Consider the following 18008-nt stretch of genomic DNA (forward strand, 5'->3'; position numbering starts at 1 on the left):
CTATGTTCCTATTGCCACCCCTGCCTCCAAAGGCTGAGTGGGGAGCTGACACTTCCACTCTGGTGAGGCTGAGTCCTAACAAGGACTCTAACCCCCTGCCAGGTTGGCATCAGAGAAGGATGAGCAGGGAGCTGGAACTTTCATCCCAGCCACCCCACCCACCATGTCAGCAGAGACCTGAACTTCCACTTCCTCCTGACAGTGCCAGAGCACCCCTTCTGATCTCTCCCCTCTTCCTTCCCCTGGGATGATGACAGAGGAAGCCTAGTGGAGATTCAGGACTTATACCATCACCGCAGTGATAGTGAGACCACCTCCTCCTAGTACTGCTTGTGGGGAGCAGTAAGGATGCACTCTTGCCCCAAAAATCCAGAGTGGCTTATGAGAAGCCAGAACTCCTACACCCATCCAGCAGTAACAAGGAGGCAGCACCCCCCAAAGGAGGCCAAGTAGTAAAGCTGGGCTTCTACCTCACCTGGTAGGAAAAAGCACCCCCTCCTCCCCCTGTTGAAGCAATGTCAGTACAGACCTAAACCAAAAGATTTAAATATGATCCAGAGTCTCATAACATAAAACCAAAAATGTCCAAGATTCAATTAAAAAAAAAAAAACTCATCACACCAAGAATAAGGAAGATCTCAATCTGAGTAAGATAAAAACAATGGACAAATGCTAACACCAAGATGACAGAGATGTTAGAATTATCTGACTAGAATTTTAAAGCAGCTATCGTAAAAATGCTTCAGAGAGCAATCACAAACACAATTAAAACAAATGAAAAATAGGACATTTCAGCAAAGAAATAGAAGATATAAAGAAAAATGAAATGGAAATTTTAGAACTGAAAAATACAGAAAGTGAAATTAAAAACTCAATGGATGGGCTCAATAGCAGAATGGAGAGACCAAGGAAAGAATCCATGAACTTAAAGATAAAAAAACAGGAATTACCCAATCTAAACAGAGAAAAAATACACTGAAAAAACATGAACAGCATCTCAGAGACCCACTAGACTATAAGAAAGGTCTTGCATTTGTGTCATTAGAGTCCCAGAAGAAGAGAAGAGGGCTAGGCAGCTAGGCAGAAAGAATATTTGAAGAAAGAATGAATGAAAAATTTCCAAATTTGTGAAAAGGTATAAACCTACAGATTCAAGAGACTGAGTGAATCTCAAACAAGATAAACCCAAAGAAACCCACACCAAGAAACATAACTAAACTCCTGAAAACTGAACACAAAGAAAAAAATCTTGAAAGCAATGAAAGAGAAACAACACCTTACCTATAGGGGAAAATGATTTGAATAACATCAGACTCATCAGAAATCATAGAGGACAGAAGGAAGGGGCACAACATTTTTCAAGTGCTGAAAGGAAAGGATTGCCAACTATAAATCCTATATTCAGCAAAATTATCCTTCAGGAATGAAGGGGAAATGGAGACAGTCTCTGATGAAGGAAAACAAAGAATGTGTCACCCGCAGAGCTACTGTAGAAGAACAACTAAAGGAACTTCTCTAAACAGACAGGAAATAACAAAAGAAAAAATCTTGGAACATCAGGGAAGAAGAAAGAATAGAAAGAGTAAAAATATGGGTAAGTACAACACATTTTCTTTCTCAAGAAGAGAAAGAGAAAAGCAATATATGGGAAAGAAAACACAGATTAAATATCCAATAATAATAGTGGCTAAACTTGGAGAGCTTGCTCTATGCAAAGCATTTTGCCCGTCTCATCCCGTTTAACTTTTACAAAAGCCCAGATGGAATTATCATCACCTCCAGTTTATTGATGTGGAAATTCTGCAGTGAGCATATTGGAGGCAGAGTTTGAACAGACATCTGATCCATTCCCAACCTCGAATTCTTAACCATTACAATCCATAGCATTCCAGACTCTGAACTGCTTTCCTTGAAGCAGCAATTAACAGGGAGACAAGAACAGGCTCTCTGGGAGAGAGGGAATCCTGCATGACAGAAAGGTAGGGATCCCAGAAAATTGTTTAACACAGCCTTAGAAAAGAACAAAAGGAAACAAAGAATAAGATTCTACAAGAAGAGCAAAGCAAGAATTAGTCTAGAAGAGAAACAGAGTTTAGAATTTGAAGACTCTTAGGAGACATCTTTTGTGCTCATAAAGACCTGGAAGCCCAGAAAGGATGTGTAACTTGTCCAAAATCTGCAGACAGTTAGTTTCTGGATGAGGACTGGAACTCATAGCTCCTGACCCCCAGGCCATTGCTTTTGGAAAGAGTAAGGAAATGAATTGCCAAGGGGAATCCGCACATGGGTCTCCTCTAAGAAGAAAGAAAAGTGTCTGAGTCTTAAGATATCAAGGGGGCCATAGGTATATCAGGTCAGCATGAATTTGAGGAAAGAATCTGGAAAACCATAAAGAAATAACCTGAGTTCTCCAGAGAACTGAGAGATAAAATGAAAGATGAAAGATAAGACCCTTTCCAGAAAACTGGTCTAAGGTGAAAAAACAGTTATATAAGAGGTGATATAGTTTTAACACAAATAGCTAGAAAAACTTTCCTTCTGATTTGGGGTATGGAAGATACAAGACTTTGGAAAGGGTTTGGCACATGGTCTTTCCAACCTCAACACTCAAATATAACCACTCATCTACTGAGTGTTGGGCACTACTGATCATCAGAAAGTTGCTATATACAAATTAGGATAAGAGCAAAGATGAACTCTTTAGCTGGAATTAAAAAACAGAGTTGAAGTAGAATGTCAGTACCAAAGAAATTATCTTCAGGGCATGGAGGATGGGGGGTAGACCCAAAAGACCAGCACTCGGAGCTTTTAAGTGGTATGGTTCAGCTCTGTTAACTAAAAAGAAAACCAGAAGTATCTATCAGGTACCTCCAATATACCTTGCAATGTTCATTTCACAGAAGATGATTTGACCTCTCTCATGACACAGGCCTTTAGGAACAAGAAACCACATGAGTACTACACTATTGTTGAATGTAGTTTTCATAATTGAAGTGCTTTTCATTATGTTTTTAAGGTGTTGATTTTTAACAGCCATCCTCATAATTTCTAGGATTCTATTTCTTCTATTGTATTTTACATGGTGCTAGAGGTTAGTATAATAGGCACAAGGAAGAAAGAAAATATATAGGAATTCCAGGAAACAATACTTCATTAGTGAAAATGTCGAACTTGTAATAATACTAATAATAATGGCATACAAAACTACATAAGCTGTAAACACATTTTTAGAAAAGCGTAACTACCTACTTATCTATCTATCTATCTATCTATCTACAGAGAAACAAAAACCCTGGAAGGAAACACTCAAGGACACTAATCACACTCCAGTGACTCTCAGCCCTATCAGATTCTCTCTTTATATTTTTTAATGCCCATTAATCTTCTTGAAGTGAAAGTTTTATATATATATATATATATATATATATATATATATATATCTCCTACCTACACAAATGATTTTTAAATCAACATATGCCCTAGCTATAATGTAAAGGGTAAATAAAAGGAAAGTAGTTTATAATTTTTTTATTGCTTTAAGTATATAAATGCTTATGGTACAATTACCCTAGGAAATAACAGTGTCCCCATAAATTCCTAAAACAACTCCTAAGGGGAGATACTGCCACCTTTGAATATCATTGTATTTTTTTTTAAAAGGTAGCCAGGCGGTGAGATTATGATTTTTAAATTTCCTTTTTTATAGAAAATAGTTTCCTTCATAAGGGAATGTCCATTGCTTTTATAATCAGAAAACTAGTGTTTGGGGTGGGAGTCATGTGACTATGATGTGTTTAATAAAAGGGGAGGAGAAAGTCTCCAGGGACACAACTTACCTCAAATGAATAAGCTTTCCCAATCCCATCTCCTGCTCCAGTGATCACTGCAAAAAGCAGAAATGGTTTTAAAGGATAGAATTAATCTTTAAACCCCTTTCTTGCTGGCTACATGTTCTTGCAGGCCTACTCTCTAGGACACAATATTCCAAAGCACTGCCCTTCTGCTCTCCAGCCCTACTCCGCTCAACTGTGAAGTTTCCAGCCTTGACTCCCTTCACTAAATGTTCAAAATGAAGCATTTTTTTCTTTTTTTGGATGGGGTCTGGGGGGAAGGGTTGGTGAGGCTATGAAAAACATGCTCCAAAATGAAACAAAGAACATTAGCCAGCGAACATTTTATTCAGACCCCAGAAGGGTTTAGACATTTCTAAGCCTTAATTCATCAAGGACAAGCAGTGTATGCTATTATCTCTCTACCCACACACCCAATTATCACTGTAAGGACATTTCAAGGTTCCTACTAAAAGTTGAGTTGTCCCCACTTCCTATCCTCACTCTCACAGGACAGCAGCAATCAAAGCCCATTGAAGATAGAGAACTTAACAAAGAGGAAAATACAGAAATGCAAAAAGAGGATGCAGTGACATGAAGGAACCTAAAGAACTTGTGCTCACTGGATCTATTGATTAATAGATAACAATGAGATGGGCCTTCTAGTCCTTTTATAGCCAACAGCACATACATATTTAATGACTGAGCTCTAGGGTAAACTTCATTCGTGTGAATGTCACAATTTCAAAACACAGTACAATTCAGTATATACATATCTGCAGTTTACCTTTGCACCAACAATCGGAGGATATGCTTTCCAAAAGTGTGTACAAAAGCTATGTATACATTTAGTTTACTTGAGAGGGAGAGCAGACCAAGCTAAAAAACTTCAGGCAGTGCTTCAGGCAGAAGCACCCTCACTGTAATAATTACCAGTGATTTTACTTGTTTATTTGGGTACTTTTAAGTGACTCCACATTTATGACTTGTTTTACTCTGTAGAGGTACTTTGCTCAGGGTTGTTGTCTTCTGCCTCACCTTCCCCTCCATCACAGGCATCCTCAAACTCACCCAGTACAAGGCCTGAACTACAGTCAAGATAATGTCAATAAGTGGCTGGTACCTACTGAGCGTTTACTTTCTGCCGTGCATTATATTTTTGGGTTTTGTTTTTAGTCACTTGGACCTTATTATTTACAAGTTAAATTACACAGCATGAGATGGACTGGAGGGAGAAGAGGGGAGGAAGCTGGCTCCTGAGGTTCCTGGCCACCTCCACCCCCTCCTCGGTGCGTAGCAAAGTCTTCAGTGCTGCCTCTGCCCCAGTGTCCAAGTCAGGCCTCGGAACACAGCTTCCAAGCCAGAAATGAGGTTCTGGCTCTGACACCCCAGAGCACCAGGGCTCCCACTAGCAGCTTCTTCATGGCGGGTGGTGGGAATGTGAAGGCATCAGTTTGTCTAGGTGAGGGTGACAGATGAGGCTGCTGGAATTCAGGGAGAAAGTGGAATAGGCATTGTAGGTCCAATAAAGCTCTTCCGTGTCCGGCTTACAGAAATGCAGAAAGACCATGTGGATGGGCAACCCCACAGCCACATCTCATCTGATATTCAAAACAAGCCTATAATTCAGGGAACATCATTTTCCTTAGTTTATATTTGAGGAAGCTAAGGGAGAGAAAGTTCTTAACCCAATCAAGGCCACACTGCTAAAAGTGATGACTACAGGATTTGAACCCAGGCTCTGACTTTAGGGTCACAAATCTATAAAGAATATCAGTGATGGGACTTCCCTGGTGGCGCAGTGGTTAAGAATCTACCTGCCAATGCAGGGGACACGGGTTCGAGCCCTGGTCCGGGAAGATCCCACATGCCGCGGAGCAACTGAGCCCGTGCACCACAACTACTGAGCCTGTGCTCTAGAGCCCACGAGCCACAACTACTGAGCCCACGTGCCGCAACAACTGAGGCCCGCATGCCTAGAGCCCGTGCTCCGCAATAAGTCACCACAATGAGAAGCCCGCGCACCGCAATGAAAGAGTAGCCCCCACTCGCAGCAACTAAAGAAAGTCTGCACGCAGCAAGGAAGACCCAGCATAGCCAAAAAAAAAAAAAAAAAGAATACCAGTGACAAAATTAGGAAATCAACCACATATGACCGCACATGCACTTCTTTTAGAATGTGTGTCCTCAGAAGGGCTTTGCCATACACTGATGGGCAGAGTTCTAAGCCCCTCAGAGCACAGGCATTTGGATCTGTGTGATGCAGAGTATTTGGATCCAGAACATTCAAGTTCAAACTGCTTAGCAAGTTCACTGGAGACATCATACTGCCCTGAGAGGGAGTGCTCACACACACATATCCTCTCTCTCTCTCTCTCTCTCTCTCTCTCACCCCAGATTAACAAGCAACAGTTAAAAACGCATTTTATTCACGCCAAACAATTTTCATATAGTAATTTTTTTAGCTTTGGAAAATAAGGATACAGGATGCCTAGTTAAACTTGAATTTCAGGTAAACAACAAATAATTTTTTCGTATAAGAATGTCGCACATAATATTGGGGGTGTCATATACTGAAAAATGATTCTTTATTTATCTGAAATTCAAATATAACTGAGTATCCTGTATTTTACCTGGCAGCCCTATAAGGTTGTTTACAATCTTTCCTATTTAGCCTGGCATTGTATTTCTAAAGCCACACAAATTCTTATTTTTTTTTAAATCATTGGATTTCTTGGTGCCCAACCGTAGTGTAAAACCTGACAGTTGGGTTTTGGGTTTTGTTTTTTTCTTTTTTGTAATGCAAGTGCCTGACTCTGATTGCCAATGAGGCATCAACTTCAAAGAGGCATCAACTTTAAAGATGGTGATTTCTAAAAAAAGCTATGCTGGCCACACGATCATGTAAAGAGCCAGGCCATCTCCCCCAAATGAGGTTCCTTTGTTTTAAAAATCTTGATTGATTTCAATAACTGACCATTTGGACCACTTGTTTTTTCTCTTCCTGTGCTTTAAATTCCTGCTTGTATGTTTTAAATTCACCATTAAAGAGTGAGCGTGTGAAACCCTAGGCCCCCACCCCAGAATAAAATAAAAGCAGAACTCCAGGCCCATTCACTCTCTCTCTCTCTCTTTGCGCCCATGACCTTGCTATGTGGCACCAGGTGTCCTACATAATTTCCAGGTCCTGAAAGTAATAAACCTTTATTTTTTTTTTAAAGTGTCCTGATGGTTATTGCTGAAAACCACCTTGCAATCACAGTAAGAACCACAAGGGCCAGCCCGACCACAGTATTGGTTATTGATAGACTGACACCAGCACATAACACCAACTTTGAAATGCAAACTTAGCGTTTCGTTCAAGGAGATGCCGAAACCATAGCCTCACGTCCTTCACCTTAAACTCAGTAGGGAGCTGAAATTCTGCATGGCAGTTCCAGGAGCTAAATCCCATTGGGAGGCAGCAATTAATCAGTCTACTTGGGACACAAACCAGACCCAGATTCCATATATAACCATTTTAAAAACATGTCTCCACAGAGATCTTTATTGTCTTGATTTTGTATTACCCTCACTTCTTGCAAGGGCTCAGAGAAATTTTTTTTAATAAAATGAATTTAAATTATTGGACTTCAGAATGTTGAAACACCCTTTAAGAAAATGGAGGCACCCTGGGCTTTTGAAAATCTGAAGAAGAGGATACATAATTTTCTGCAGCATCTATTACTTGTATCATCAGAAACTCCAAAAATAAGAAAACCCAACTAGTGAGAATGAGAGGAGAAGCACCCAGGCAAGGACTGAGTCACATCGTTCCCTAATTATCCTCCTGACGCCCCACATCTCATTTCTCAGACAATCCTAATTTCATTCGTGCTTTCCAGCCTCCCAAATGAAAATAACCCAAAGGAATTACATCTTTGCTCTCAAAAGGAAAAGATGCAATATATCTTTTGAGACCTGAGTGATAATAAGCAAGAACAACAAAAAAAAACAAGAGATGGAAAACTTTCTTTACCTGCCCACTGTCCCATGGACTTCAAGAAAGACCTTGGCGAAACTTTCCAGAAGTGCAGGAAAATACATTTGGAGAATCTCACGCATTTCACCAGGTGGACCAGGCACACCAGCAGCCCTACAAAAATGAAGAACTGTGCCAGAACCTCCCCCATGATGGCACTGCAGCAGATGCTGTTTGGGACCTGGTTGGGGCCCTCACAGCCTCCAGGCGCGAGCGTGACTCCTCCGGAGGAGTGTCAGTCAGTCCCCTTCTGGAGTCACTGGGCACATTCCAACGCGTCACTGTGTCGAGGCTTTCAGATTGGAGTAACTTCTTTACACAATCCTCTGATTCACAGGCTTCGGAATAAAATATTGTTTCTAATATCTTTACAGCACTGTTGGGCTTTTGTGACACAAGGGAGTTGGTGAAGAAGTGGACATAAAGAAAGATAAAGGCTGGACAAAGAAAAATGGCAGCCCAGCATTCCCTCCCTGAATTTGGAAGCTAAAAAAGATACTTAAAAGTATGCAAAATCCTATAAGTCATTCATTCACTTATTCAGCAAATATTTATCGACTGCCTACAGGTGGCATCACTCTTTGAGGCGCTGGGAATATATAATAGTAAACATGGCCAGGCACTGCCATGGGGGAGCTGAGATTCACAGTCAATGTGCGAATAAATAAGATAATGTCAGATATCAGTGCCGTGAAAAAGTGCTACGGAGTGACTTGTTAGAGTGACTAGTGAGCACAGGAAGAAATTCTGTGAAGAGGTGGTATTTTGAACTGAAATTTGAAGGAAAAGGAGACAGCCTTGCAAAGATAGGTTCCCCCCTCCAGGCTGAGGGAACAGCTAGTGCCAAGCGACCTGAAATGAGAAAGATACATGTATTTGAGGAATAAACAGCACTACATAGAGGAACTGGTCGGTAGAGAACAAAGGAAGGAAAGAATAAAGTAAGGTGAAGGCATGGGGAGGAGCCAGATACTCCTGGTGAGGAGTTTGGACTTTATGAGCAACAGGAAACCACTGAAGAGACTCAGACAATGGTGTTATCTAATCCGAGTCACTCTGGATGCTGAGAGAAGATGACCTTTTGGAGGTGGGGATGGAGAGTGGTCATGACACTGAAGCAGGGGGAGAGAGACTATGACAGTCATCTGAGAAGAGTGCCCCCATGTTCATCCTTTGGCCCCCTTCTCCTTCTGTCCACACTTACTCATTTGGTGACATTACCCAATCTCTTGACTCTAAGGACGCTGTGCACTGAGGACCCCCAAATATATAAGTCCAGTGGTAACCCAGGCTGTTCATCCAGACTTGCATTTCCACCTGCCTACTTAACACCTCCATTTGAATGCCTGTCATCTCATGCTTAAGTCTAGTACTGGTTTCTGATATTACCAGCAAATGTCAAAACTTGTTCCCCTTGCAGACTTCCCTATCCCAGAACATGGTAACTCTTATGTTCCAGTTGTTCAGGTTAAAATCCTTAGAGATATCCTTGACTCCTCTCTTTCTCTCACATCCTGCAGCCAATCTGTCTCCTGTTGACCAACAATTGTATTTGTTTTCAGTTTTAGATTATGCTAAACAACATTGCTATGGATATTCTTGTATTTGTACTTTCCCACACGTGTGCATGTCTCTCTCACACACACATACATGTGATTGCAGGGTCATACATGTTATACACGTACAACTTCAATGTTACTAGTGTGTCAGTCCCACTCAGGAGACAAACCACACAGCAATTTGAACATGGACTATTCAATATTAAAAAATTAGTTGGGAATTAGCTACTAAAAGGGCATAAAAGAATACTCAAAGGCTGAAGAAGAGTATTTAGGAAACAAATGAACTTGGAAGGTAATTCCTGGAGCCAAGGCTGGGATTCAGACCTCACTGGAGAGAGTGTGGTTGCAGCCAACTGGTTGGTGATGAAGTTCTCTGGGTTGCCCGAGACAGAGCTGCTCACAGTCAGGAGGATAAGTCTGGTTAGCAGGGAACTGCTGGCTGGGACCAGAAATCCCCACTGGGAAGCTGACAATACTTGCTGGAAAGCTACTGGGGGGTGCGGGGGGGTTGCTGTTGAACTCCCTGGGGTGAGCCCTACTGGGGCTCAACTGGAAAAAACTGACATTTATTTTTACAATATTGAGTCTTTCAACCTACAAACTGGCATATCTCTCCTTTTAGATCTTCTTAATGTCTCTCAATAACGTTTATAATTTCCTTAAAAATTCTTGCTCTTATACAAATTTATAATAAGAAAAATATCAAAAATATGCAAAAGTAGAGAGACTAACTTAATGAACCCTCACTTACCCATAGGTATAGGTAACCATGATGACAGTTAATAACAAAATTAACTATCATTTCATGTCCATTTTTACTTTGTATATACTCATTTTCCCTACTCCCAAACCCCTATAATGGGAAGGACTCTTTAAAAGAATAACATAAAAATAATGCAGTTATTACAATTTAACAATTAGTAGTAATTCCATCAAATATACAGTCAGTATTTAAATTTCCCTGATTGTTACATACATATTTTTAAGTTGACTTTTGAATCATTTTCTTCTTAAAGGACTACACATTGCATTAAAGTCATATGTCTCATAAGTGGTATAGGTTTTCTCTCCCACCCTTTAAAAAATGTTTACTATCATTTATTTGTTTAAGAAATTAAGTTGTTAATCTTATAGAATTTTCCACGTTTTGAATTTGCTGATTGCATCTCCATGGTGTTTCTTAACATGTTCCTTTGTTCCCTATATTTCTTCTAAACTATTTAGATCTAGAGCAGAGGTCAGCAAACTTTCACTTTAAAGGGTCAGATAGTAAAGATTTTATTTTAGGTTTAGTGGGACATACGGTCTCTGTTGCAAAACAGACCCTGGCCATTGTAGTACAAAAGCAGTCATAAGTACTTAAATGACAACTCTGTGGATAGGATGAACCTCAAGGGCATTATGCTAAGTGAAGTAAGTCAGAGAAGAAAGATAAATACTATATGATCTCTCTTATATGTGGAGTCCTTTAACGATGTGTGTGTGTGTGTATATATATGTGTATATATATATATATATGATATGTATATATAAATAAGCTCATAGTTAGAGAGCACAGATTTGTGTTTGCCAGAGGCAAGGGGTGGGGGTGGGAGAAATGGTGCACTTTTTGTGTTTGTCTTTTTGTTTTGGGTTTAAATAGATGGAATTTTTTAAAAGGGAGGGGGTTAGGGAGAAATATGTACAGGAGTATTGGGAACCATGGGTAATTAAGATGTTCCCATCTTCTCCAGTCTTCAGAGATTATTAATACCCAAATGACAATAGTCTTAAGTCTCTATTCTACTGCCATCAAAGAGTTCAGTATTTTATTAGGTTTTCCTCCTCATGTAATTTTAGGGAACCGTTAAGGAACCTGTTGCCCCAATCCTCCCATTCTAGCCAAGCAAATCTGGTCTCTGGCTCTGGGACAGTGCTTTGCTCTGCTGGTCACTCCTTGCCGCCTTTCTCCTTTTCCAGGCTGCTATCCTTCTTCTTCTTTCTAAGGGAAAATAAAAACATTTAGTTATAAGACAACTTAATCTAGATTTAGGGGGAAAAATCTAATATTGCAGGTCAATAATTCTGCTAGTTATACTCAATCTATATGCCCAAACAGAATAGGTAATGTCTCAGCCTAAAGCATTTTCATATACATGATGGGGAGGGGTAATGGTAGGTGTATTAGCATCACTAAAAGAGTCATCAAAGTGTTGCCTCCAAAATTAAAGGACAGCCTGCTCCCTAAAATACGGAAGTTCATTGCAATCCTCCAAATGATAGTTTTTCAACTTGGAAAAATTTAAGATCTTGTCTCCACCAGCTATAGAGGAGGCAATGTAAACACTGTGGATCAAAGAGAATTTCTGTAACAAGTGATGTGATTCCTGGGTTTTGTTTGCATATACAGAAACAGTAATGATCAACTTAACCGAATATATACTGAAAGAACAACCTGAGAGATCTTTGGTAGGGAAACTGTGGAGTTCCCTGATGACTGAAACTTCCTAACTTGAAAGAGCTATGAAAAAGAGAAGAGACTATAGATAATTTCATATATATGTGGAATATATAATATTGGGAGATAGAATCTAAAAGGAAAGACCAAAGCACAGATAGTGTGACTGTCTTAGCCGGGGTTCTTTCTGATATGAGGACCTTGTGAAGACAGTTATTTTGGGAAGTAATTCCAATGAGCAGGAGTTGGGTTGGGACCAGGAGATTGAACAGGAAAGGACAGAAAGACATGAATATGTCATTGAGCTGGTCACTGCTGTGAGTGACTGAGGCTCCATCTGCTGGAAAAGCCTCTGAGAAAATGTAGAATGCACCTCAGATTCTTCTGCCTTAAGTAAAAAAGTACAGTAGTTTATCTATTGGCTCCCGGCTCCGTGATCAAGGTTGCCCTGTGGGGTATCACCTCCCTCAATTCCAGGTTTGCCTGTATGTCAGGTGATGACCGAGTTCCTGTGGGCTAAGAGGAGCCCCAGCTCCCTGAGAGATAGCAGCTACTGTCAAGTTCCGCCTGCATTCCTCTCTAAACCATGCCGTTTTATTAAGCATTTTACAAGGATTACCCCCCATTGAGGGTTGGTTGGCAAAGCAGATATTGTAGATCAGCCTTCTCAGCACAACCACATCTGTCCCCAAAGGAGTGAGAGGCTGAGGTGTTTGATAGATACGAAAACAACAATTACCGTTTTCACTAAGGCCTGGAAAAGGCCAGGCCGATGCCCATCCTGCAGTCCTATGCCTCTGCTTTATTTTTCTTCTGAGCGTATTATTTATTGGCTTATCTTATTTGCTTGTGGTCGGGTCTCCTGCCACTACAATGTAAACTCCTTTGGATTGGGACTTTGTTTTGTTAGAGCAAAAGTAAGTAGTCAATAAATATTCACTCTTTAATGAAAAAGGAAAACGAACGTTTATCGGTGTGGAAGCAATGAAGTTAAGTTCCCGTTAAAGAAGTTTTGGTAAAGAGGTGACAGACACTGGTACAGGTAAGGGGCAAGTTGCAGGGTCTCAGGGAGCAGGGATAGATCTCAACTGGAAGCCTATAGCATACGGAGTTAATGAAGAGGAAATTTTAAAAAAACTGAAAAAGGCAAAGATGGGAAGGGGTTCCTTCACAATTGCCCCATTTATCAAATGTTTGTGTGTTTATTATCAAATGTTTGTGTGTTTATCTGTACCAGCACTCAATAGAGGACAGAATGGTTGGACACAATATGGTAAGATGCAGAAGTGGGAGCAAAGGGGGTGGCAAACTGTAGAAATTCAGAGGAAGAAAGAGGCCTGAAGAAGGCTCTCTAAGATGTTCATAAGGGCCTGGCCTTCTCCCTAAAGCATCTGTGTAAGTGAGCTGTGGTATGTGTTAGGGGAAAGGATTATAAGAAGTTTCACACTAGAGAGACCTGAAGAGAATTTGACTTTGTCACCAAGTTTTCAGTAAAAGAGGACAAAACTAACTTTTCTACTGATGCAGGTCATCAAATGTCAACCAAAAATGGAGAGTGGCTTTCACAAAGGAAAAGCAGAGCTAATAATTATGTAAAAATTAGCTCCCTGAGAGTAGATTTCTTGAAAGTGGCAAGGTTTAGAAAACCTGAGAGAAAAGTAGAAACAAAACAACTTATCCTGGGCTTGGGGGCTGTGGATGGTGGAGCTGGGTGCTGTGTATTCAGCCAGTGTCGAACCAGAACTCTTTGTCCGGTGAATCAGTATTTCCTGTCAAAGCTGAACTTGTCAGACAGACCTTCAAAGAGTTCGAGGATCCCAAGAGTCCCAGGAAACATGTGCCCACTCTTCCTTCTTTGTTTCAAAGCCCCTCTTCCACTGTTGTCTGTGGCTACATTTTCTTGTCTGTGGGGCAGGATGCAGCTTGAGGGCTCAGGCAGCTGAAGGCTGGAATCAGAAGAGACATTCCTGACTCCACACACCCACTGTTCCTTCCCCTTCTTTAGGTGTCAGAACTCTGGGGGACCAAATCCTGGGCTAGCGTTTCTGGCCTTGCCTAAAACCCTCTGTGTCATTCAAACAAACAATAACCGTTGTTGTGTAAGTGACATAAGTCAAGCCAGAAACATGCAACCCAGAGAAGTATATTTTACGTTTTGATTTCTTCTTTCCTTTTGGCAAAAACTTGTTGTTCCCATCCCTGCCGGGGCAGATATAAAGTGCTCTTAGTGTGGAGTGGAGAGGGGCCATTCTGCTTTAGCCTGGTGCCTGTCCTGGATGCCCCCTGGTTACAAAGACACCTCCCCGTGGGAAAGCAGTGTGGGTCGGCCCAGGCTTGCACAAACGAGGTGCTCCAGCTCCCACGCTGGCTCCCAGATCAGCCAGAAGATTTTCAGCCAGGGCCAGATCTCCTTAGCACAGAGTGACTGGACTGCAGATTTGATAAGACCTCACTGCATCACACAGTGCATAGAGCCCTGTGTCTGAGGTTGAGGTAAGGCTGAATTGAAGGAATACTTTTTGACTAGTAGAAATCACATGTACTATTGAACAGATTATGAAATTGGTATCATTTGTGACATCATCTTTTCCCAGGCTGGGAAAATTCGTTATTTTAAATTTCTCCCTTTCCTTTATGTTGTAGATAGAAGTGGTCACCAAATCCAACATTACAAACAACCCCTCTGAGTGATTCCTTTCCTTTTCATGCCCTGCCATCTCCAAACACTACCCATCGTCTGGGATGCAGCTGGGAGGGAGGTGAGCATGGGCTCTGGAGAAAGACATTCCAGATGTACATGTTCGCTTTGTCGTGTGACTTGGACAAACTAAACTTTCTGTCCCTCAAGTTATTATTATAAAATGGGATTGAAAATACTTCTTACTTTGCAGGGCTATTGTGAAGATTAAATGAAATAACATTTATAAAAATGTTAAGGGGAGACCTTCAAGATGGCAGAGGAGTAGGACGTGGAGCTTACCTTCCTCTTCACAAATACATCAAAAATATATCTACATGTGGAACAACTCCTACAAACACCTACTGAACACTGGCAGAAAACCTGAGTCTTCCCAAAAGGCAAGAAAATCCCCACGTACCTAGATAGGGCAAAAGAAAAAACAGAGACAAAAGAATAGGGACAGGACCTGCACCTCTGGGAGGGAGCTGTGAAGGAGGAAAAGTTTCCACACACTAGGAAGCCACTTCACTGGTGGAGACAGGGGTGGGCTGGCGGGAAGCTTCGGAGCCGCGAAGGACAGCACAGCAACAGGGGTGCAGAGGGCAAAGCAGAGAGATTCCCACACAGAGGATCAGTGCCGACCGGCAGTCACCATCCCGAGAGGCTTGTCTGCTCACCCGCAGGGGCGGGTGGGAGCTGGGAGCTGAGGCTCGGGCTTCAGAGATTAGATCCCAGGGAGAAGACTGGGGTTGGCTGAGTGAACACAGCCTGAAGGGGGCTAGTGCACCACAGCTAGCTGGGAGGGAGTCTGGGAAAAATTCTGGACCTGCCGGAGAGGAAAGAGACCATTGTCTTGGGGTGCACGAAGAGAGGGGATTCCTACTCCGTGTGCCCACAGAGGGCAGAGCACCACTTAAGAGAGCTCCAGAGACAGGCGCAAGCTGCGGCTACCATCTCGGACCACAGAGAAGGACATGGACCGCTAACACTGCTGTTGCTGCCACCAAGAACGCTGTGCAAGTGCAGGAACGTGTGCAAGTGCAGGTCGCTACCCACACCTCCCTGGGAAACTGTGCAGCCCGCCGCTGCCAGGGTCCCATGATCCAGGGACAACTTCCCTGGGAGAAGTTGCACCTCAGGCTGTTGCAATGTCATGCTGACCTCTGCCGCCACAGGTTCCCCCCGCATTCCAATTGTGACTACCATACCCCTCCCTCTCCCCGGCCTGAGTGAGCAAAAGAGCCCTAATCAGCCAATGTTTTAACCCCATCCTGTCTGGGTGGGGAACAGATGCCCGGGGGTGGCCTACATGCAGAGGTGAGGCCCAAACCAAAGTGGAACGCTAGTAGCTGTGCAAACAAAGAAGAGAAAGGGAAAATTCTCTGTGCAGCCTCAGGAGCAGTGGATTAAATCCTCGCAATCAACTTGATAAACCCTGCATCTACGGAATACCTGAAGAGACAACAGATGTTCCCAAAATTGAGGCAGTGGACTTTGGGAGCAACTGCAGACTTGCGATTTGCTTTCTGCGTCTGAGATGTTTTTGGTTTTATGTTTATCTTAGTTTAGTTTTTAGTGCTTGTTATCATTGGTGGATTTGTTTATTGGTATGGTTGCTATCTTCCCATTAAAAACAACTTAATTATTATTATTCCTTTTTTCTCTTTTTGTGAGTGTGTGTGTGTGAGTTTCTTAGTGTGATTTTGTCTGTTTAGGTTTGCTTTTACCATTTGTCCTAGGGTTCTGTCTGTTTGGGTTTCTTTTCTTTGTTTAGTTTTTGTTATTCAGGTTTTGTTTGATTTTCTTTTCTTTTTTTTTTTTTTTTGCAGAACGCGGGCCTCTCACTGTTGTGGCCTCTCCCATTGGCTCCGGACGCGCAGGCTCAGCGGCCATGGCTCACGGGCCCAGCCACTCCGCGGCATGTGGGATCTTCCCAGACCGGGGCACGAACCCATGTCCCCTGCATCAGCAGGGGGATTCTCAACCACTGTGCCACCAGGGAAGCCCTGATTTTCTTTTTATGAGCGTGTGTGTATTTTTCTTTGTGTGATTTTGTGTGTTTAGTTTTGCTTTTACTATTTGTTTTGGACTTCTATCTGTTCTTTTTTTTTTTCTTTTCTTTTCTTCCTTTTCTTCTGAGCTGTGTGGCCGGCAAGGCCTTGGTGCTCCAGCCACATATCGGGCCTGCGCCTCTGAGGTGCGAGAGCCGAGTCAAGGACATTGGACCACCAGAAACCTCAGAGCCCCACGTAATATCACTCAGTGAGAGCTCTCCCAGAGATCTCCGTCTCAACACTAACACCCAGCTCCACACAATGGCCAGCAAGCTCCTGTGCTGGATGCCCCATGCCAAAGAACTAGCAAGACAGCAACACAACCCCACCCATTAGCAGAGAGGCTGCCCCAAATCATACTAAGCTCACAGACGCCCCAAAACACACCACCGGATGTAGCCCTGCTGACCAACAGGACAAGAAACAGCTCCACCCACCAGACCACAGGCACCAGTCCTCTCCACCAGAAAGACTACACAAGCCACTGAACCAACTTCACCCACTGCGAGCAGACACCATAAATAACGGGAACTACAAAGCTGCAGCCTGTGAAAAGGGGACCCCAAGCACAATAAGTTAAGCAAAATGAGAAGACAGAGAAATATGCAGCAGATAAAGAAGCAAGGTACAAACCCACCAGAGCAAACAAATGAAGAGGAAAGAGGCAGTCTACCTGAAAAAGATTTCAGAGTAATGATAGTAAAGATGATCCAAATCTCAGAAATAGAATGGAGAAAATACAAGAAATGTTTAACAAGGACCTAGAAGACCTAAAGAGCAAACAAACAATGATGAGCAACACACTAAATGAAATTAAAAACACAATAGAAGGAATCAATAGCAGAATAACTGAGGCAGAAGAACAGATAAGTGACCTGGAAGATAAAATAGTGTAAACAACTACCACAGAGCAGAATAAAGAAAAAAGAAAAGAATTGAGGACAGTCTCAGAGACCTCTGGGACAACATTAAATGCACCAACATTCGAATTATAGGGGTCCCAGAAGATGAAGAGAAAGAGAATGGGTCTGAGAAAATATTTGAATAGATTATAGTCAAAAACTTCTCTAACATGGGAAAGGAAACAACCACCCGAGTCCAGGAAGGACAAAGAGTCCCATACAGGATAAATCCAAGCAGAAACATGCCAGGACACATATTACTCAAACTATCAAAAATTTTAAAAAAAGAAAAAATATTAAAAGCAACAAATAACATACAAGGGAATCCCCATAAAGTTAACAGCTGATCTTTCAGCAGAAACTCTGCAAGTCTCCTCTATTTACAATAGCCAGGATATGGAAGCAACCTAAGTGTTCATTGCAGATGAATGGATAAAGAAGATGTGACACATATATACAATGGAATATTACTCAGCCATAAAAAAGAACGAAATTGAGTTATTTGTAGTGAGGTGGATGGAC

The 18008-nt window shown here is 42.0% G+C and overlaps 1 protein-coding gene across 1 annotated transcript in view; it reads right to left on the reverse strand.

The window, feature by feature from the left end:
• Positions 1 to 8002, reverse strand: part of HSD17B3 (hydroxysteroid 17-beta dehydrogenase 3) — a 37632-nt gene extending 29630 nt beyond the window's left edge. The window contains exons 1-2 of the mRNA XM_060013517.1: positions 7849 to 8002; positions 3837 to 3883 (exon numbers count right to left, since the gene is read on the reverse strand). Coding sequence (XP_059869500.1) covers positions 3837 to 3883; positions 7849 to 8002 — 201 coding nt within the window. The remainder of the gene's footprint in view (positions 1 to 3836; positions 3884 to 7848) is intronic.
• Between the last annotated feature and the right edge of the window lie 10006 nt (positions 8003 to 18008).

This window comes from Delphinus delphis, chromosome 6 (genome assembly GCF_949987515.2).
Source record: "Delphinus delphis chromosome 6, mDelDel1.2, whole genome shotgun sequence".
Classification (NCBI taxonomy): domain Eukaryota; kingdom Metazoa; phylum Chordata; class Mammalia; order Artiodactyla; family Delphinidae; genus Delphinus; species Delphinus delphis.